This window comes from Leguminivora glycinivorella, chromosome 17 (genome assembly GCF_023078275.1).
Source record: "Leguminivora glycinivorella isolate SPB_JAAS2020 chromosome 17, LegGlyc_1.1, whole genome shotgun sequence".
In the NCBI taxonomy this organism is placed as follows: domain Eukaryota; kingdom Metazoa; phylum Arthropoda; class Insecta; order Lepidoptera; family Tortricidae; genus Leguminivora; species Leguminivora glycinivorella.
In genome coordinates, this window is record NC_062987.1 from 19293273 (window position 1) to 19316521 (window position 23249).

The following is a 23249-nucleotide window of genomic DNA, read 5'->3' on the forward strand; positions in this document are numbered from 1 at the left end:
AGTTTTTGAAAAAAATACGGGAAACTACGGAACTCTACACTGAGCGTGGCCCGACACGCTCTTGGCCGGTTTTTTAATGGCAAGACTTGGCAAATTCCTTCTATTCCGTTCTTATAATGAAAATAAAAAATGTTTTTTTTTGTTTTTTTTAGTCCTTTATACCCAGAAATATTTAATACTAGCGTTTGCCCGCGGCTTCACTCGCGTTAGAAACAGACAAAAAGTAGCCTATGTCACTCTCCATCCCTTCGACTATCTCAACTTAAAAACTTTCCCATTTATAATAATAATAGGATAGTATAGATTTCATTCGACCCTTTTTTCTTAGGAGTCTGCTGATTATCAGTCGGCCTGTCCGTTTAAAATTGACAATGCTGAATAACTGGCAGACTGGTTGCCGCCAGGCGTAGGTACTGACTGACAGGCAGTGGCAGTTAATTCACAAACAACAAATTTTGACAGTTGGATTTGTATGAGTTTAAAGTTTAAGAGACTCAGATGTGCGAGGTGGTCAACACTATCAGTCTATTACAAAGAAGACTTTAGAGCTTTCGTTAGTACGTAGTAATTCATTGTACAGAGCTAAAGTTTTTAGTTTTTTACCTGTAAATTGACCGCTGCAAATGTCAACAATATCCTCAAACAAAGAATACTGCGTCTTATGTCACAACAGCAAGGTTAAAATTCCATCAAATTGGCCCAGACATCCCAGGCTACGCTGTATTGATTGAGTCTGAACCGAACGAGCCCGATGTAAGCCCGAATATATTCGGCAACCTTCGGCTGCGCCGTGATGTCATGCAAAAACTCGTCTATACAATAATACTAAACATCTGTTCGCCGCGTCCATATTACAAGACAGATCTGACAAACTGCGGCGATATAAGGAACTAATGTAAGTCAAAGGAACAGAGTTGAATTTCGAACATAATTGCCAGTGGCGCCCTCATCAGTCGGCTTACCTTACCTTGGGTGGGTATTCCGTACCTACACTCGTTACCGTTCCCCTGTGCAGTTTGCCGACGCAAAAATCAACATACGAATTAAATCTGCAATAGTGCTTCAAGTGCAGTGCTATTATTAAACCTAGCATGTTGGATAGAAGGTAAGTGAGTTATCTTTTAAATATTTGGTGATCTTGAGAACAATTTGATAGATTTACCTTAATTTTAAACTAGGAACAATATCGGTGTCTGAATCTGGATTTCTAGAACCATCTTAGATAACATTTAGGCAGTCTAAAAACTAGTACCTACTTGGGTATGCATAATTGAGACCAAATTGAATTCGATAGTCACATAGTTCTTTGTTTGCATTGCATCATAGACATTTAAAATTCTAAGCATAACAAGTTTTGAATTGGATTGCCCATACAATTATTATATTCTATTAGCTGGTGCGGACTTACGGAGTTATACAATGAAATTATTAATATTTAGGGTTTAAATTTAGATACCTTATTTACATACCTGGGCCAGATAGCATCCTTCGATGACAGGCAATCCAAGGAAATTGATCAACGCATCAAGAATGCCTGGAAGAGCTTCTGGTCCATGAAGGCGTTAATGAAGGGCAACCTTCCAATTGCGCTAAAACGAAGACATGTCGACATGTGCATCCTGCCTATCCTAACCTATGGCGCCCAAACTTGGTCATTAACAAAAGTCCAAAAGTCCCGACTCAAGATTTGTCAGCGAGCAATGGAGCGCAGCATACTTGGAGTCCGTGGAATCGATCGGATAAGGAACACGGAGCTGCGCTCCAAAACAGGTATCGCAGATGTTGGTGTGAAGGCAGCCAAGCTCAAGTGGGATTGGGCGGGACACGTCTGTCGGATGCATCCGGAGAGATGGGCCAAGGTAGCGACCGAATGGGTGCCACAAATTACCAGAGGCCGAGGTAGACCAAAGATGAGATGGCGGAAAGACCTGGACTCATTTTGTGGCGGCTGGCGAGAGCATGCACACTTGCACAGAGCCGTGACGAGTGGCGGAAAACAGGGGAGGCCTTTGCCCAGCAGTGGGACACATTATAGGCTATATAATAATAAAAAAAAGATACAATAGTGGTACAAACAATAGGATAATAAATATAAATAGGTACTTACCTACTACCTATTAATCTAAAAACCTATTGAAGTACAATACGAATACGAATAATGTCTTCTGCGGTGTTTTGCTGAAGATTAATAACTTTAATTAAGTAATAGTAATATTTATTTAGGCCAAAATACTATGAGGAAAATTCAGATAGTACGAAACTTGGCACAATAACAATGTGAAATAAAGTGTCGAGACAAAATAAATACATACTTCCTTAATCCTTAACGTCAAGGTAATGTGCGCACACGCAAGCGATCAAATGTAAATAATGTAATCCTTATTTGAAAGTTTGAAGGTTACTTTTACTCCATCCGCCATCATAACAGTGTCGTTTAGTATTGTCTTTAGCATTTTTGCTTTTCGTACGACTATTTCGTACATATAATAAGGTGTTAACAAATTAGTCACGGATATTTTAAGGGACGTTAATTAACATTAAAACAATTAACTTTCACTAGAAATTAAAAAAACTTTTCATATGATTTTTTTGTTTTCATTTACCGAACAAAAAATGTATTGTAATTTTCATCTAAAAATAATCAACATGTACATTTAACCTGACAAGAGGTTTATCACTAGCTGTCATGTCAATCATGTTAATAATTGTACCTATGTATTAAATTCACATTAAGGGCCGGTTTTTCAATCGCCAGATAAATATATCTATCAGATAAAGTTATCACTATCCTTTTCATCCCACGTATAAATGACAATGACAGCTAACATTTATCTGACAGATATTATTTATCTGGCGATTGAAAAACCAGCCCTTAATGTTATTATCGTTCAGCGGAAAACTGGCCAGCTACAGTTAAGAGACACTAAAACAGCAATTCCCGTCAACTTTGTACAATGCCACGTCAGCAAATTTTAATTGATCCTATTTTGTTACCAACATTTAGTAATATAATTCGACTTTCGTAAGATATATACAGGATAATTGTTATAATTAAGAAAATATAGATACTAGAGAACCTTAATGACGAAATAAAACTTAATAAAATCTCAATTAACCAACAAAATCTTGGTAACAAAATAGGAATTAATAAAAACAAATTTAACTTTTTCCTTAATTATTGTACAAAGTTGACGGGAATTGCTGAACTTGTTCAATGAGTTTTCATGAAATTATTCACTGGTGTTTTAACGTAGCAAATTTGTTTCCTAGTTTTCTCCAAAAAAACATAACATAACCTATGATGTTTCATACATAAATATGCTCCAGGAAAGGAGTACTATCAGCCGTAAAAATATCCGTGACTAATTTGTTAACACCTTAAAAATGTAGTTACGATACCTTCAAAAAGAAAAAGTTTATAAAAGTGTACTCATATTATAAACGCCAACAACGCACTTGCCACCTTTTCTCAATTATATGTTGTAGTTATCTACAGCGTGTGGATTCCATACGGGCGAATAATGTATCCAGTTATAGTATCTGATCATACGAATCGTGTAATCATTTTGTTAAAAAGTGTTTTTAATTAAGAGTAATTATTTTTTTAAATCTGACCAAGCAGCAATGTACGAGTACCCTGTCCAACTTCATACGTTGACATAAACGTCATGTCGAAGTGACGTTTAGGTAGGTACGCTAATTGATGTGGACGTAATACATTGCGTGCTGAATTATTATGTATGAAAAAAAAATTCATCTATTTAAAAAAAAACAAATAGTTAAGGCTCCTTAGGTCCGATACTAATCGTTACTAAGATATTCGCCCGTATGGAATACACACGCTGTATATGTAACGATAGCTACTTACTGCCGTTAATATCTACAATTCGTATTTTCAATCAACGTTGATGATTACAATGATATTTACTTTTGTTTTGGTTATAATTTTCCAGCGCCATAATGCGTCACGCCAAGTGCTGCTGCGTCCCCGTGGAGACGGCCACCTTCATTTTTGCAGTATTTAGTTCTGTAAGTACATTATTACTTTTTACAAGCTTTTATTCAACTTGCCTTGTGCTTATGCTAATTTGGGTCAAAACATAGAAGCTAAATTTGACCCACTTCCCGATTTCCGATTGAGCTGAAATTTTGCACGCACGTAATAATATGTAAATCACGTGACAATGCAATACCATGGTATCAAGGGGGATCTAATGATGGAGCAGAAAGGTGGTCATAGGAACTCTGTTATGAAATGTCGTATCCCCATCGAGTAGGGGGCTTTTAGAAACGTCCCGGAGAGCAGTAGATGACTGTTGAAAGAAAGGTACAGTCGGCGATAAAATTTTGTGGCAAAAATTAATTTTTTGCAAAAAAAACTTTTTATGTTAGTATGACCAAGTAGGACACATTTTTGTGTTGTTTTTGTGTATCTTTATATTTTATTGTAAATTATGAGTTGTGTTTGGTACTCGAAATAAATCATTTTTAATTTTTTAATTAAATTTAATTTTGAAAGGAGCTGGGTCGAGCCGAAGCGTCCGATGTCACAGAAATTTTAATATGACTTCTTTCTACAGAAAATAAGATAAGATGCTGGAAGTCTATAAAAATTTTCGACGAAAAAATCTAGTCTAACTGAATGAGAACACGATTCAGATTTAATAACTTGGTACACTGTTGATCTTGTTTTGATACCACCTTTACCCGGAATCGCCTGAAAGGGACAGAATTGTCACTTCCTCTCTGGCGGTTCCGATTCCGTTCGGTTTGCTACGTAGCAATTATTGGGGTTAGTTAGAAGAAACAAATTCATATATTTGTATAGGGGCCGAGCGTGTCAAATTTTGTACTGAAGTTGATTCTTGCCTGTAATTTTAAATATGTCTCAGGCTCTTGATTGTTCATAATTTTTGTGTTGTTGCAATTGAATATCACGTAACGAGGCATTTTTTATGTTTTGGTTGACTTCAACTTACAAAAATTGACACCCGAAAGCCGCAAGCTGCGAGTAAAGACGAACAACTCAGTGTATTTCACTCATCGATTTAATTAGATCGATGATTTCACTGAGTTCATTTGACACGCTAAGTAGATACGTTTACTTGATCTATGGTATATATGACATCTGTGGGGTTAGTACAACTTCTCGTCTATCTATCTCTATCGCTCTTGCCTATTGGCGCTTCGGAGCCAGACTGAATTTCTGTCGGCGTCTGGCGTCGAAGATTGCCATTTGGCTATGCCGTCTGTGCGTGCCTACTATAGATAATTAATGAATTACTCGATTTTTGACAGCCCTGTGTGCGTAGCCGAATGCACAAACGCTCACGAAACGCTCACGATAATATATCTTTCGTAGCTATCTATCTCTATCGCTCTTGCGTATCCCCGCGACAGAGCCAGACTACATTTCTGCAGCATTTCGATGGCGTTTCATTTCGCAGAAATGTCATTCGCTACGAGGCCTGGCTAGAAAAGTTAATAGTTATATTATGCAGTGAAAATTTTTGCTACGATAACGTTCTTATCGTAAGATTTTGCAGTGCATTTGGCTATGTACTCTGGGGCACGCTAGTTTCTAATCTCAGGCTTTATGTTTAACATAATATTATGTCATTTTGTTGTACATTATTTACAAAATAAATGATTACGTGATTAAATCCCATCAATATTATATGTATTTCATTGTATGTATTATATGTAATATTTATTATAAACATCTATTTATGTAAAAGTATGTGTAGTCTATACATATAGTTTGCTTTTCTTCTTAGTACATCACCTTTTTGTTTTCTCTCATCACCATTTGTATTGAATCTCTGTTTGGCCCTATGGTTGACTGGTAGAGAATGCCTTTTGGCATTAAGTCCGCCATTTGTACATTTTTGTGTATTTTTGTGCAATAAAGTTTAAATAAATGATTAATAAATAACCTTACCCTTTCCAGGTTATATCGGGGTTCGCGACTGTGGCCGCCGCGACAGCCAACACCTGGTTGGGTGCCGTCACGGGTGATGAGAACTTCCAGCAGATCTGGGATGATCCCGAGAGCATCCGTCAATCTATGGGCGACCGGGTGTACAACCAAAGGTAACACAGTATAAATAAAATAAAATAAATATTGGGGACACCTTACAGTTTACACAGATCAACTAAGCCCCAAACTAAGCTTAGCTTGTATACATACTTAAATAGATAAATACATACTTATATACATAGAAAACAACCATGACTCAGGAATAAATAATCTGTACTCATCACAAATAAATGCCCTTACCGGGATTCGAACCCAGGACCGCGGCTTAGCAGGCAGGGTCACTAGGTCACTACCGACTGAGCCAGACCGGTCGTCTCACTTCTATTATATAGTCATTCCCTCAACGCTGAGGAGCGTGACATCATGTCATTCTGTTGAAGACTAGTCAGATAGCCCGGAGAGAATAATTATGACGGGAAAAGTTGAAGGCAAGAGACCTCACGCACCTCCCCCTACAAGATGGTGTGTTCAAAATTTCAAATGACTGCACCCATGCGATTAAAACTGCACGAGATCATGCGCTCAGCGAGGAACACACGCCAATAGAGGAACAAAGTATAAGCTCAGTATAATAAAGAGTACTATCGTACAGTGTGGACACAGTACTCTCATAAATTTAAATGTGAAAATCTTACGGTAGATGTCGCTACAGGTCCCATTGACCTAAGTGTTGAAAAATTTCGCTGGCTTGGTCGAAGTTTTGGTGGCTCTGTTTGCAGAGCGCTGGAGTATCGACCCAGATTCCGTGAGTTCATGTATCAACCAAAGCAGACATTTTCCACTATTCAAATTCTAAGCCTGGTTATAAATGATATTATATTTAACAAATGTTTATTATTTCCAGGTTTGCGGATTACTCAGCGGCGTTGGCTGCCATGATGTTCTTCTTCACCTGCTCTGTGGTTTCCTTCATCTTCTCAGTGTTCCTGTGCTATGGAACCCATAGGGTGAGCTCTTTTTTCATTATCATCATATCAGTCCTTTATCGCCCATCAGCAGTGGCTGAGCATAGGCCTCTCTTCTACTACGCTACTTGTCCCGATCCTAAGCTAGTCTTATCCAGTTGTGAATTGCTCTTAAAAAAACACTTTCAAGTACTAGCACTTCCTAGTTTTTTTGGATTTATTTGAACCCCTTTTTGCCAAGAGTGATACTGAACTTAGTAGTTCATGTGCTCTGCCTACCCCTTTATGGGGTACAGGCGTGATTATATGTAAATATGTATGTAATTTCTAGCATTACATGCTCTGAGATTAAACCATTGAATAGATTTTAACAATCTACTCATGATTCCAGAGGCGCCCAGGTTTCGTGAAGGCCTACCTGGTGTATGGAGTAGTGGTGACCATCCTCATGATGACTGGAGCTGTTCTCTACTCCTGGGCCGCTGAAGAAATCATTGTGGGCTCCATGATCCTTATTGGCTGCGGTAAGTGAACTACAAACGAGAAGTAAGAACTTTAGCTTTTTCATGGAAAGATCCAATAAAAACCGGCCAAGAGTGTGTCGGGCCACGCTCAGTGTAGGGTTCCGTAGTTTTCCGTATTTTTCTCAAAAACTACTGAACCTATCAAGTTCAAAACAATTTTCCTAGAAAGTATTTATAAAGTTCTACATTTGTAATTTTTTTCATATTTTTGAAACATATGGTTCAAAAGTTAGAGGGGGGGGACGCACTTTTTTTTCCTTTAGGAGCGATTATTTCCTAAAATATTAATATTATCAAAAAACAGTCTTAGTAAACCCATATTCATTTTTAAATACCTATCCAACAATATATCATACGTTGGGGTTGGAACGAAAAAAAATATCAGCTCCCACTTTACATGTAGGGGGGGGGGGTACCTTAATAAAACATTTTTTTCCATTTTTTATTTTTGCACTTTGTCGGCGTAATCGATTTACATATTGGTACCAAATTTCAGCTTTCTAGTGCTAACGGTTACTGAGATTATCCGCGGACGGACGGACGGACGGACGGACAGACAGACATGGCGAAACTATAAGGGTTCCTAGTTGACTACGGAACCCTAAAAAGATTATCCGGACTAATCAATAAGCAATTCGTGGCTCAAAATTCGTCGAACACGGTTTAAACTGAGCACATATGTACTTTATTTGGCGCTGCTGGGTCGTAGATCTGTATGTCTTTCATAATAGCCACAGCCAACTTCTGGTAGAAGGCACTAGAAGAAGAAGTACTCCAGATATCACAGGACTCTAGGTCTTGAGACACATTTACAGAAATCAACACGGGAAGCATGGTCGCGCGATAGACGATAAAATATCAGGCCGTCCCTATCGCACTTACAAATAGTGCGATAGGGACGGCCTGCTATTTTATCGTCTATCGCGCGACCATGCTTCCCGTGCAAGACTCAAAATTTATCATACTCATACATATGGTTTATACAGAGCATACGAGTGGTAATGTCGTAAGTTTGTATGTCTCATCTCATCCTCTTACGTTCACCATGTCCTGAAAGTTTAAGAGTTCTATATTGACGAAGGTCCGTAGGGTTCGTGATGGCTTACCTGTTGTACAATGGTGACCAATTGACCATAATGAATGTTGTTGCCTATTACAGAGTATAGAACCCTGGGACGTACTTTGCAGGGTTACTATCGACTAGGCTAGGGCGCCGATAATTTGCAAGATTTTTCTATCTTGAACTTCTTGAAGTACTCTTCATTCCGTTTCATTACGTACAAAAATAAATTCGTTTACACAGCAACAAAAAAATGACAGTAATCTATCTCCTTCCAGGTGTGTACTCCATAATCCTCCTGATGGTCCAGCGCACATACGAAACTCTGCGTGTCGAGCAGAGCCGCAACTCCGGACAACTGCTGTGCCCCGAACCAGAACCTTGCATGAAGTCTTAAACATTACACATTACATCGGGGAATATTCTATGTAACGCAAATCGATGTTCGATTTAAGGATACTCTCTATCCAGTTTCCGTACTCAGATCCTTGCATATGTGATGATAAATATTCTATGTAACGGGAATCGATGTTCGACTTATGAATTGCTACTTTGCCCAGGGTCAGAGCTGTGCATAAAATCTTAAATATAAAATCGGAAAATATTCAAAGATAATGTATATTATACTAACTCACAATCCAATTTCTGTGCCCAGAATCCGATCATTGCATGAAAATTCGAATATATTATATTCAATGAAAATGTAACGAAAATCGATGTTCGAATTAAGAATATAATCATGGAATTGAGAAGTATGGGAACAGGGAGAGGGGGGCTCGATATATGAGGTAGAAGAATTTAATGAAAATACTGTCACCGTAAACAAACTGTGGTGACAAAAAATGAAGTTGTAATTTAATTGGTTTTTTCGAATAAAACTGAAATGGACAATGCAACTAGATGTCTCTGCACCACCTGCAAACTAGCGAACGACAGTCTATGGTTGATTATGTGTTATTAAAAATGCAACTTGTAAAATCCGTTTGATTATTTTTGTTTTTGGAGAAAAATAATATGTATATTTTTGTATAAAAACCTGGAGTATTTACTATAGAAATAATTTTTAAGTACTTTGGCACATGTGAATTTCAAATGCTCGCACAAAATTTAAATGAAACGCTTTTTCATTTTTTACATAAATATTATACGATTGCTAATGCCTATTTAAATTTATTAAATTATTTTACATACAATAGTTAACACAGGTATTAAGTAAGATTGTAGTCAAGTGCAAAAATATGTATAAAAAAAATCGTCTCAAAAATATGGTACTAGGTACGCTCTTATTACACCGGACTAAGACGCTGATAGCTAGCGGGGTTGTGGACTGAATAACTTAATGTGGATGATGAAAACACGTATGGAAACGCTAAAAAAAATAAGTATTTTAATTAATTTAAGTAAATAAACAATCAGATGGTTCGGTGACAATAGGCAGACTCAATGATAATCAAATCATATTTCAAAACACGAGAACAGTTTTCGAAAGTGACATAATGTTAAACTACTTATTAAGGAGGTCGCGCACCAGCCAGTCGCCAACAGAACAGATGCTATGGGAATGGGACATATTTTTGAGTAAGATGTGTACACCTGTACCCATGTTTTTACACTTGACTGTACCATTAATAAATTTAATGATCTATCATGTTATTATTAAATGTTTATAGTGTAGGATGTGTTAGTCATAAGTTTTTCTTTGAAAACAATGTTTTGTGGTAAGAATTACATTTTCCCCTCACTAGCTCGGAAACACGTGTTTTGTCCTTTAATACCAGCGGGTAAAACGTATTTTATCCACTAGTGGGTAAAGTAATTTGACCTTGAATAGAGGCAATTTTTCCGCTTTAAAATTGATAAAAGTGGGTAAATCTAGTAATGAAGATGTTTTACCACCTGTGGAACTACTAGAAGCAGTGATTAAGGCGTTTTTGGTTGTAGTTTCCTCGCTATAGTGAGGGGAAAAGTTTTGTGTTACACACGAGTGCAAATGTATTTTACTTCTCGTGTGTTGAAAAACTCGGCGTTAAAATACAACTTTGCACTCTTGTATAACAAATAACTATTATAGGTAGTCCACGTATACATACACTTGCACCGACGAAAATGAAGGGTTAACCCACCACTTTATATGGAATTTGACAGTTGACAGCCCACTAACCCTGAGTTAAGTGGGTAGTGCAAGTGGACTTTTTGATCACCCCAACTCAAAAAACTCGTGCTAAGTATACAAAATAATTTTTTTTTTCCACAGTTTGATTGATCTCTCCAGCATGTTTACAATAAACTTATTTACCAGACTTTAAAAAAGTAATATTAATAATACTGGAAGATATATTATATTAAATGAGACACCCTGTGAATGTTTGGCTGTGAATGCATCTCGTAGAAATATAAAGAGTAAGTGGTTCTAAGTATGTATGTCAAAAACTAAGGTAAGGTACAGACGGGCAATTTCGACTGGGTGCCAAATGCAACTTATCCATTGTTTCCATGTATACAATGTTTGCATTATTAGAGGGTCCAGTGGTCGTTTATGGCACTAGTGTTCAGTGGATACATGTGGAACTCAATTGTGAAATAATGGATGAGTTACAATGGCCCCCCAGGCGGGATTTGCCCCGCTGTACCTTAACCCATTTTCAAGTAAAGTAAATAATTATTTATGTAAAGTACGTATGGTATGAAGCGCTGGTGGCCTAGCGGTAAGAGCGTGCGACTTTCGATCCGGAGATCGCGGGTTCGAATCCGGCTCGTACCAATGAGTTTATCTGAACTTATGTGCGAAATGACTCCAGGCTCCCATGAGCCGTGGCAAATGCCGGGATAACGCAAGGAGGATGATGATGACGTATGGTATAAATAACAGGGCTCTAGTTTCAGTGACCGTTTAAATTAAAATTTTACTTGACGCTATGGTAGGTAATTAGTATAAATACGAGCAAATTTGGTTCTCATGGTGACAATGTGGTACCTTTTGGTTGAAAACGTCACATAATATTTACGTTATTTTAGGAGTATTTGCTGTTGTATTGTAGTCCACATATGTAATGAAATGAATTGAGCTTATAAATGTTTCGTGTTTACTAAATAAATGGTATCCAAACATCGCTCTCCTTTTATTCCTATTATCAAAGACCTGTATAACTTCGTATAGACAGATAAAGTCTAAGAAAAAAACGTACCCCAAAACCATACAGAAAAAGGTACGGTGAGCTAGATGGCGATACACCTTTTGTGGTACGCTCGGCTAGATGGCGCTAATACTAATATTTGACATTTTAAAACATATCAAGCTAAGAATATGGGCCAAATTGTCAAAACTGAGGTTCAAAAGTTTTAAGCCTGTGTCGAGAGATGGCAGTCTATGCACTGTGATTACACATTTTACTTTGACAGTAACTCTCTTTAATACTCGATCCTCTTTGCTATTATCAAGAACGATTTAATATCTACTGGACTGACAAAGCCCATACAAAAAAGCGTACCCCTGAAATATATGGGCCTTTTAGGCTTGAAACTAGATGGCGCTGTTCGCAGCCTGGAAGTGGCGAAAATCATATTTTCCCCAAATATTTTTGAGTGTTTTTATGTTTTATAAGAACAAATGACATATTTCTTTATTTTAAAATCATGATATCACGTCAATACTAGGGATGTACCGACTAGTCGGCGATTAATCGGCGACTAGTCGGCAAAACAGGCCGATTAGTCGGCACTTTATAAGTCATAGAAAAACAGTACAAAAATAAATTAACAGCTGATATAATTGTATTATGTACCGATTCGTTATATCTTTGTTAGTCAAAAGAACAAATATCTGTGATTATCACAGTAATAAATATCCTACCTAGGACTACCGGGTTTCATAGACAGGATCACTACCCTACCCACTAAGCCAAACCGGTTGTTAAAAATGGAAAATGTATAAGTAAATATTCTCATAGACCTTTGAAAAATTTAACCTGTAAAAAAATTGAAAGCGCAAACGAAGGACTAAAAATGTAATTCAAAAATCCTGACGAATTTAGTCGAAAATTATGTTCTGGCCGACTAGCCGACTAATCGGCCACCTAAGCGCCGACTAGTCGGTAGTCGGCCAAATCAATAGTCGGTACATCCCTAGTCAATACACATTTAAAAATAAATTCAGGCATCATCAGTGTAGTTATGATAGTATTCAATAGGTGGCGCTAAAAAATCGAGGTACGAATTACGATTGTATGAATGAAGTATAGTACAAATGCTATTTAAATAATACTTGCTATTATTATGCTTATTGTACGACCGGCCTAGCCGAAATGATAATTCATTGATATTATTTTAATTGATACCTAAGACTGAACCATCTTTTCCACGGGGCAGGCATTCTGCCTAGTGTGGAGGCCAGTTTAATTGTATAGGTTTAATTATTCTTGGAATTAAACAAATTTTATTTTTATTTATTTCTTTTACAATCGTTGACGTTAGACGCCGATCGAAACGCAGTCTGACTCTGTCGCGCCAATACGGAAGAGCGACAGAGATACATAGATACGTAAATGTTTGTGCTTTTTGATTTGGTTACGTACCCAGAGCTTATAACACTCCCTAGACTTGAAAAAAAAATACGCCGCTGGCTCTGTCGCGCCAATACGCAAGCGCGATAGAGATAGATATCCGTTTGTTGAGGCAAAAAAAAAAACATTACAACAAGGATTAAAACAGTGGTTCCCAAACTAGGCCGAGCCTGTATCTTAGGAGCCATAGAGAGGTCACGAGTAGCTATTTTAAATCAATCTTGCAGGCGTTTGCTACAGTGACCGCTTACCAAGCTGTCTGTCTATTTAAAGCTGGCCCGAATGACACAAACGCTTTCGAAACGAAACGCTCGTAGATTCTATCTCTATCTCGCTTGCGTATTGGCGCGACAGAGCCAGACTACCTTTCGCGGCGTTTCGTTTTCGTTTCGCGTCGCTGATCTTACCAAGATAGTGTACATAAAATATTATGTAATACTAAATTAGAAGCATAACAAGACTATACTCGTCAGCCTATCGCGAACCCAGAAGTTATGAATAGCATCTTTCTCACTCTAATCCTTTGGAAAAGAGAAAGATAGCCTATGGGTGAAACCCACGTGAAACCAGCCATATAAATAATATTACTTAGTGTCGCTTAACTTCAAAACTGGGTAAATCCATTCTACTATAAGGTTGATTATCTTTCAGATCACATTATATTTTTTTATATATTCAACTTTAAAGCAGAATGGATTTACCCAGGTTTGAAGTTAAGCGACACATGTTCATTCACAGCCGGTCTCCGCGCATCCGATCAACAGTTCGTTCATTATCAGTGTCTGTGATACACGTGTGGCTAAAATGTTGGACAAAAAGTAAGTTTCTACTCTTATTTAAATCTAAATTGATGTTTTAATCTTTATTCTAGACGTTAGATGTCGATGTATGACTCTGTTCTTTTCTTTTCTTTGGTGTTTATAGTCTAGAAGCTATGCGGATGTTTAATTGTGTTTTTCCTTGTTTTTTTGCAGTGGGTTATTTGGCATAGTTTAACTGACAATACCGTTTTTGTTGTGTAATGTAAACATAGTGTGTGATTAGGTAGGTGTAGTAAGAGGTAAATATTTAAACCGTTGTTTAATTATTAAACTAAACATTTTGTTTAAAACGAATTAGAAAGTTATTCACTACCATCATCATCACTTACCATCAGGTGTGATCGTGGTCAAACGTCTACCTATCTATACTAAAAAAAAAAAAAAAAATCACTGTCTCTGTCATATGGTGTAATATGCCAATGACTCATATGTGTTGTATTTTTTTGTTGTTTATTATTCCATGCAGACAATTTACCATTTTGCGTAGTTATACATGATTGTTTTTTAAGACAGGTGAAATATTTTATTATTTAGGTACCAACATTTTTTTTTAATAGATGACAAGTAAATTCATATTTGTGGGTACATAATTTATTGTACATTTTTTAATTATTTCAATGGTAAATTAATATTTGTGAGTCATTTACTGGCATTTTTTAAATGTAAATAATATTTCAAGCATCGAAATCAAAAATACCTACGTTTTAAAATAATAAAAACACATTTTGGAATGTATAAATCGTGTCACTGATGAAGACACGTGCTTTGTTTGTTATTGTCATGCCATTAAAGGTTAGGTTTACCATATCTGCGCGCCATCGTGCATGGCACGAATCGGCTGACAAACAAAAAATGCACCGAAGCAAAGACAGTGCGAAAACCTAACGTGATCTCATTCCATTGCGGTATTTGAGCGCTCGACTATATTGGGTGAACCTCAATAATCCGCAATGGAACTAAAGACACGGGCGAGATAGCGCTGTCTATCCGGTCCGCTGATTTCGTGATGCGGGTTAATTTTGCAGCTGTATCAATTGACTGTTGGTTTTCCCAAACAGCAAAATCTGTTATTTATTTCTGGAAAGCCCGTCTGCTTTTGAGTTTTACCAGATACATATATAATAAAATATTGGTAGCAGTTAACTCATCTAATCTTAAATAATCATTAAATCTGTTGTTTATTCGAGAACCGTATTACGTCATAAAGAAGCACAACTCATGTTTGATCTTGTTTTATTTTTAATTAATGTGAAAGACGTCATCTTCTCAGAAAGGTAAAATATCTTTTTTTTATCAAATTGTCTCTGGTAGACGGAAAACTGTTTAAATAAACTATTTTATCCATGAGTTTTGCTAAAATTGCAAACACAGATATGCTATGGGAAGCAAACGAGCAGACGAACATTCGTGGTAAGCGATTACCGTTCGGTTGCCCATGGACACCGGTAATATCAGGCAGGCAAGCATGGTAGCGCGATAAATGATAAAACATCAGGCCGTCCCTATCGCACTATTAGTAAGTGCGATAAAGACGGCCTGATGTTTTATTACTTATCGCGCGACCATGCTTGCCTGCTGGATGGGTGGTGAAGTGTCAATCTTTAAAGTGGGAGTAGATACGCTTTTTTCTTGAAGGTTCAAAGGTATATCGGTCCGGAAATACCGCAGGCAACAAGTTATACATAGATATTATATGAATAATATTATAACGTGAATTTTAGATACATTATACCTATTTTTCATTTGAATTTTTTTTTTCAGCGCAATGATGAGAAAAATGAGATGCTGTTGTATTCCTGTAGACAAAGCAACCTTCATCTATGGAATTTTTAGCTCCGTAAGTATTAATTAATAAATTTAATACCTATTACAAAATAATATTATGGGACATTATTGCACTTAATTAAGTCCCACCGTAAGCTCAAGAAATATACATATACATAATACAAATACTTAAATAAATACATAGAAAACATCCATGACTCCACACACAAACAAGTGCCCTTGACGGAATTCAAACCCTGGACCAACCTGCATCGGCTTACCAGGCAGGGTCACTACCTACCCTCTAGACTAGACCGGTCGCCAACGAATAAAAACTACAATACATATTTAAAACATACATTTTATCACTTAGGTTAACATAAGTACAGTCATCGGCATAAATAAGTAATGATTTCTGTACCTTGTCGCTTTGAATCATTTGACAACTTCGTATGACATTTCAAACAAGATGTTAATGTATAATGTGACAAGGTACAGAAATCATCACTTATTTATGCTGTTGACTGTACCTACACGAAGCACGTCAAGAAATATTCAGAATCGTCCTAAAATTAAGTATTTGTCCTCGAATGAAAGAGACGCATTGAGGACAATCGAAAATATCGGTTAGGCTGCTGGGTGATGACCTTCGAGTTCTGAATTCGAAATCATATCGGCAAATGGGCTATGTTCAGCTTGTGAAGGGGTGACCCGCCACCGGCCCTTCAAAATACTGTATGATTTGGCCAGACTGTAGTAAAAATGCATTTTTGGTGTAAATCTGGCCCGCCTCAATTCAATTCGTTCGTATATTTTGGCAATTTTTGGCCTACTACTGGTATAAATAACATTTGTGATAGCTAAAGTGCTATATAAGCCCGCACCACACTATGTATATCATCCGAAGCGAAAAAGAGTTATTTTTTTCTCACTCTCACTTAGGTGAAAAAAAATCCTAGGTCGCGGTATGGCGCGATCGTTTGTTTTCTACTTTAACACTTTCTCGACCAAGAACCCGCCTTGTACTCGTGAACTTTGCTCAGATGCGCGTTAACCCGCAGGGCGGGTTCTCGACGTACAAGCGGGTGGTTATAAATTGTTGTTTCTGACGTAGTGCGCCATTTTTGTCTGTTAGTCAACAATGTGTTGTCTTTGTTTAAGCTGCTCGCTCTTTTCGCCCTTATTTTGAACAAATCCAGATCTATACTGTAACTAGTGGCGGGCGTGTGGTCTAGTGGTAAAGACGTTAGCCGCGTAAGCTGAAGACCCGGGTTCGATTCCCGGCTCGGCCACCATTGGGCCTTGCCGTTTTTTCTTTCGTGTATGATATCTATTTCAATTTATAAATCCAGATCTAATCCAATATTACTATATTCCAGGTGTTATCAGCCATCTGTATCCTAGCCTTCTCGACCTTCCACATGTGGTTCGGAGCAGTATCCGATGAGAAGGAATTCGCAGAATGGCTCCGTGACCCTGAATCCGTGCCAAAAGAACTCAAGAATGAAAAACACTTGAATGAGTATATGTGGATCATGATAATTGTGTTCCTGTGGTCCCTGTGGAGTGTTGTGTCGTTCATCTTTTCTGTATTCTTGTGCTACGGAACCCATAAGGTAAATCATCAGTTTTAACCAATGTTGATTGTCAGTCTTTAGAAATATGGAAGCCTTTTCGACACTTATTGCAACTCATTTACTTAACAAGTAGGTAGCATGTTTTATGTACATGTTTCATAAATTCTTTGGTGTTTCCTGTGTGGACAAATTTTATTTATTTATTTTTATTGTGTGGACAAAACTACCATAAGTATATGGACTCAAACTAATACACAATTATTCTACCTACTTACTTCTATTAAGTAATGGGACCTGTATCTACACCGTGTTTCACTTAACACTAAAAACCTGAAAATCGTTTGTTCAGAATCGAGAGTATAATCGATTAAGCTATATCTTGATACATACATACATACATACATACATATATACAATCACGCCTGTTTCCCATAAAGGGGTAGGCAGAGCACATGAAACTGATAAAGTTATAGTGCCACTCTTGGCAAATAAGGGGTTGAAAAAAAACGAAACTGTGACATTGCAGTGACAGGTTGCCAGCCTCTCGCCTACGCCACAATTTACCCCACATCCCACAGTCGCCTTCTACGACACCCACGGGAAGAAAGGGGGTGGTGAAATTCTTAACCCGTCACCACACGGGGTCTATCTTGATGAGGGTAATATTTTTTGTTTTAATTTGTATTATTGGTTATTTTTTACGTGCCCATCCTACAAATTCGTAATACAACACTGTGCATATCACATTGCTAGAGGTTGTATACCTTTTTCAGTATTTAGGGGTATTAATAATGGCTGGTTACTTGGACGATTATTTTTTCCGCTATACGAGTTTGACGTTGTTTGTCAGTATAATTTTAAAGTTTATCATAAGTCATAACAAATTGAACTCGTACCTAATTACAACCTTGTCATTTTGAATGTTGGTTTTAAATTGGTTTACTGCATCACCTGTTCAATTTTTTAAAGTTTACTGTGACAAAGCTTTAAAGTGCTTTACAGTGACATAGCTGTCTATTGGTAAACCTTATGTCGTTGCAGTAACGTACACAAATAAATAGTTTAAAGGTTTATGATGGTAGATAGCAATTATTTTATTGAGTGTAGAGTTAAAAGTCGAGCAGCTGTACAGAAAATTAAAAATTCAATTTATAAAAATAATAATCAACAGATTGAAAAATGAATATTCTAGATGCGTTTAGAAAAATAAAAATCTGTTGGGGTGTCTGAGGTTTTGAGTGATACCGGAAACACGGTGTATAAGCTCTCACAAATATCGGAAAATCTAAAAACGACGTACCTATTTATATTCGTACTGTAAAGCCTTTACTTTTTCCTTTAGAGAGATTTTAAAATATTATTATCAATGTGGAAACTATTTTTCCAGCGGCGACCAGCCTTCGTGAAGGCGTACCTAGTATACGGTGTAGTGGTGACCACTCTTATGCTGGCGGTGGCATGCTTCTACATCTGGAGGGGAGACGTCGTCAACACGCTCATACAGCTTGTTTTCTGCGGTAAATATACAATACAATACACACTGAGTACCTAGTATACGGTGGTGACCACTCTTCTGTTGACATCTGGACGGATGACATCAACACACTTATACAGCTTGTTTTCTGTGGTAAATATACAATGCAATACTAAATACGGTAAATATACAATACAATACAATGAGTACCTAGTGGTGGTGACCACTCTTCTGCTGGCGGTGACGTGCTAATACATCTGGAGGGACGACATCGTCAACACGCTCGTACAGCTCATTTTCTGCGGTAAATAAATATACAATACAATGAGCACCTAGTATACGGTGGTGACACTGGTGACCACTCTTCTGCTGGCGGTGATCTGCTACATCTGGAGGGATGACATCGTCAACACGCTCGTACAGCTCATTTTCTGGGGTAAATATTTTTCTCATCATTGTCGAAATCTTATAGTTAAAGAAAGTCGCATATTTCATATTTATATCCATGCCGGTTGCCGATCTTCTATTCGATTCATATAGCATTTTTTTCGAATTTGACCCCCCCCTTTACTTAGCGTAAGTTGTGAACAAAAATTAACTAGCTGTCAGTTTTGTGACGACAATTAAGCATAAAATCTGTCTAAAACTTTACTTTTTGTCCCATTTTGAATGTAGATTATCGGTTAAAGTTTATGTAATTAACACAAAAACAATATTTTCATTGAATTTTCTTGCTCAATTATCGTCACAAAACTGACAGTGAGTTAATTTTTGTTGACAACTTACGCTAATTTGGGGGTCCCATATTCTGAAAATGCCCATTATTGGTGATGATGGAGCTATTGAAAATGGTAGAGGAAATGCTGGATTGCCTGCATTTAGTACTCTGCGTCAAATATAATTAAAAAAAAGTGTCACGTACTCCAATAAAAAACAAAATTACTTACACGCGTACACGCTTCTTTCCCTATTTGATCTATAGGTATGTGCTTGCAAGCGCATACGAATAGTATGAAACCGCCCTGCGTGCGTAGCCGAACGCACAAACGCTCAAAGAAACGAAACGCTCGCAGATATCTATCTCTATCGCTCTTGCGTATTGGCGCGACGGAGCTAGTCTACCTTTCGCGGCGTTTCGTTTTCGTTTCGCGTCATAAATAAATAAATCGTTTATTCTCAAAATAAACCCTTTTAAACAATATTAAATCTTTTGCCAAACTGCAGGACAGTTTGTTGGCAGAGGGGACTCCCATACATAATCTAAGTGGGTAGAACTATCTAAGTTTACGCTAGGTGTAAAACTGTAGTTTTGATGTATTGCTTACAGAGAGTTTTAACTTCAAATTATCTATGAAAATAACTATCTAAGTGGATAAATTCTAGGTACAGCTTTGATTTACATTTTACAGTAATTTCAACTTTAATTTTTCTAAGAGAAAGTTTTTAATCATCATAGAAATGCCATTCGGCTACGGGGCCTGAAAATCTAATTAAGTATAAATTATATTCTCTAAAACAATAATTTCTTTATCTTTCAGGCCTCTACTCGTTGGTTCTCCTGATGGTCAAGCGCACACACGAAATGATCCAAGCGGAGCAGACCTGCGAATCCACGCAGATCCTAACCTCTAAACCTAGCATGATAGCTTAACATTATTTCTACCAAGAACCCGCCTGGCGAACACTCGGGAACTTTGCTCGAATACTGGACAACCCGCTAGGCGAGTTCTCGCCAAAAGCGGGCGGGTATAAATTAATTCCGGTTTCTGATATAGTGCGCCATTTTTTGTCTGGTAGTAAAGGTGTTAGCTTCTAGAATTTTCTGTTGATATTGTACAATTATTGGGACAGAAGCTAGAAGTTTTCATAAAGACCCCGGGTCTAAACAATAGAAAATTTTGGACTATTTTGGACTCAGGGTTGGCAACGAATTTATTAGGCCCGCCTGACGGGTTATTAAGTAGACGTTAAGTACGTTTTCATAGAACTTTGACGTTTTAAATATCAATTTGCGAGTTCTACACAAAATCCTGGTGCCAGTGGTAGTCATGGAAACCAATTTTTACGTATTTACCGTAGACTCGGGGTCATTTATCAATTTTGTCATAATCTAGGTAGTGTTTAAACATTGTCCTGCACAGAAACTTTACAATTTATCGGCCGCTAACATCTATACGAATTTAAGATATGCGATGCGATACGACTAAATTTCATACGGTCAGACTTGAGCGAGTTATTGTATCATATCAGTATCACAACTGCAACATTTGAATACCCCTTCATCAGGGTTTCGATTAGTATTGTTTTCTTGAATGTGTCCTCCGACAATCAGTTTATAACGATATCATTTGATCAACCAGCTTCATTTTAAATTCATTGTAGCTTTATCGAAATCAAAACAATTATATAAATTGTAATTGTTGCGATATTTTGCCAAAAAAATGTGAACTTAATATACATATTAGGTACCTATTAATTTAATAAATTATAAGGCAGAATAAGGAAAAATATTTCGAATAAATTATTTATGTTTCTAATATTCTTATGGTTTTATTTAACAAGTTCCTTATAACCTAAGTCCTATCGTTACAGTTTAAAAAAATCTTAATAAAACGTGTTGAAAAAAATGACACTTGGTTTTACCCACACCGGAAAAACGGAGAGGTCGACCGATCGTCTATATAGTTAGTGTGAAGTCGATGCTGGCGGCATTTCATCGCTGTAAGTTGTCACAATGCTAAAGCGTTGTGTAAAGAAGTCGCAAGTTTTTTTTTGCCTTTAGAATACTACACATACACACATAATTACATAATTATAAGTTAAAAACTAGCTAATGTCTAAAATAGGCCCTTGAGGCATTGTACCAAGGATACTGCCGACATTTCCTCGCTGTATCGCAATGTTGATACGTTGTGCGAGGAAATCGCCAGCTCTTCGGTCACCAGTTACCTCAACCAGTTTTATTTAATATTGTCTTCGGTTACAGCGACAGCGTATAGATAGCCGAAAATTCATTATACGCGATTTAATCCGTTTCCATAGTTTTATTTAGTTTTCGGAAATATCAATCAAGATTAGAGATGGGCCGAATATTCGGTAAATATTCGGTATTCGGCAAGTTTTTCAATGTTCGTATTCGGCCGAATAGTTCGGTTGCATTGCCGAATATTTACCGAATAAACAAAGTAAATAACTAATGAAGATCTTACGTATTCCATTGGATAATAAGCTCCTATTTTAGTTGCTTTCTAAGGAACTACTAAAAATGTGTCAAAATATAAACACAATTGTTTTGTAAAAAAGTTAAAAAACCGTAAGAGTTTAAGAGTTGAGAAGAGGTTCAGAGTTGTTTTAACTAAGTTTTAGTTATCCACTAAATCATAAAAACATAGTTGTAGTATGTATTACCATTATCAATCATTTCATAGTTTTAATCTTAACATTCGCTTTAAAAATATGGCGTAACCGAATATTCGGCCGAATGTTCGGTTCGGTAAGAGCTGAACCGAATGTTCGGCCGAATATTCGTATACGGCAAAGTCCATATTCGGCCCACCTCTAATCAAGATTCAATAACACTTTCGAGTCAGTTTAAAAAGAGTCATAGAGAAAGATTGCTGGCGCAGACCCAGGCGGCGGGCTGGCGCCGTTTATTTCATGGCCCTGCGTAAACAACATTGATCCTTTTGTTTGCTAAGGCTTTGCCGGAGACGATTGGATTGGCCAATAACCGCAGTTAATGTCTACAGTGTGTAAAAGGTAATACGGGCAAATCTTTTCACGATGGTTAGTATTAGACATAAGATAATTTAAAATTAGAACTAAAATTTTATCAGTACAAAATATTCAGCCAGCAATGTAATGAAAATTTTTAAATATTAGTAAGGATAAACTACACTAGAAGAGAGTTTTTTGCATAAGTACATTGCTGAGTATGGCAACGCAAAAAGAGGGTTAAGATTTTGAGCGGTATGTATGTAAATCACATGTTTTGATTTCTTTTAACCCGTTGCATATTACTACTGAAACTCGAGCGGATTCATGTGCTCTGGCTACCCCTTTTGATACAGGCGCGAGGCGCATGTATGTAAATGTTTGACAACCGGTCTGGCCTAGCGGGTAGTGACCCTGCCTGCTAAGCCGCGGTCCCGGTCCCGGGTTCGAATCCCGGTAAGGGCATTTTGTTTGATGAGCACATATATTTGTTCCTGAGTCATGGATGTTTTCTATGTATAAGTATTTGTATATTATATATCGTTCTCTGAGTACGCACAACACAAGCCTTCTTGTGCTTACCATGGGACAGCCAATCTATGTAAGAATGTCCTATAATATTTATTTATTTTATTTATTTATGTAAGTAGGTACCTATGTTTATTTGTTCCCTCATTATTCAAAAGTTGAGAAGTTAAAATTTAATAAACGATCATTTGAATCGTCTCAAATAATTAGCTAGTTAAAAGTTCTTAGACGTCACACCCAATGAGACACGGCGTCTCCTAGATATCATAATATGCCCGAATAA

At 37.2% G+C, this 23249-nt stretch overlaps 2 protein-coding genes across 2 annotated transcripts; both read left to right on the top strand.

Annotated features, from left to right (window-relative positions):
• Window positions 1-974: 974 nt before the first annotated feature.
• Window positions 975-9198, top strand: LOC125235317. Its single transcript, XM_048141855.1, has 6 exons — window positions 975-1105; window positions 3954-4029; window positions 5951-6093; window positions 6885-6987; window positions 7337-7469; window positions 8808-9198. Exons 1-6 carry the CDS (start codon window positions 1092-1094, stop codon window positions 8924-8926), a joined length of 588 nt encoding a protein of 195 aa, XP_047997812.1. The 5' UTR covers window positions 975-1091; the 3' UTR covers window positions 8927-9198.
• Window positions 9199-13826: 4628 nt separating this feature from the next.
• LOC125235512 lies at window positions 13827-21260 on the top strand. Its single transcript, XM_048142089.1, has 5 exons — window positions 13827-13906; window positions 15671-15746; window positions 17053-17289; window positions 18638-18767; window positions 20263-21260. The coding sequence occupies exons 1-5, from the start codon at window positions 13893-13895 to the stop codon at window positions 20373-20375; spliced, it is 570 nt and encodes a 189-aa protein (XP_047998046.1). The 5' UTR covers window positions 13827-13892; the 3' UTR covers window positions 20376-21260.
• The last annotated feature ends 1989 nt before the right edge of the window (window positions 21261-23249 follow it).

Excerpts from the sequence above, each read along its gene's own strand:
- LOC125235317 (XM_048141855.1), top strand. Across the intron at positions 6,094-6,884 it reads GACCGGGTGTACAACCAAAG|GTTTGCGGATTACTCAGCGG; the intron begins GTAACACAGTAT and ends TATTATTTCCAG. Across the intron at positions 7,470-8,807 it reads CATGATCCTTATTGGCTGCG|GTGTGTACTCCATAATCCTC; the intron begins GTAAGTGAACTA and ends ATCTCCTTCCAG.
- LOC125235512 (XM_048142089.1), top strand. Across the intron at positions 15,747-17,052 it reads TCTATGGAATTTTTAGCTCC|GTGTTATCAGCCATCTGTAT; the intron begins GTAAGTATTAAT and ends ACTATATTCCAG. Across the intron at positions 18,768-20,262 it reads CATACAGCTTGTTTTCTGCG|GCCTCTACTCGTTGGTTCTC; the intron begins GTAAATATACAA and ends TTTATCTTTCAG.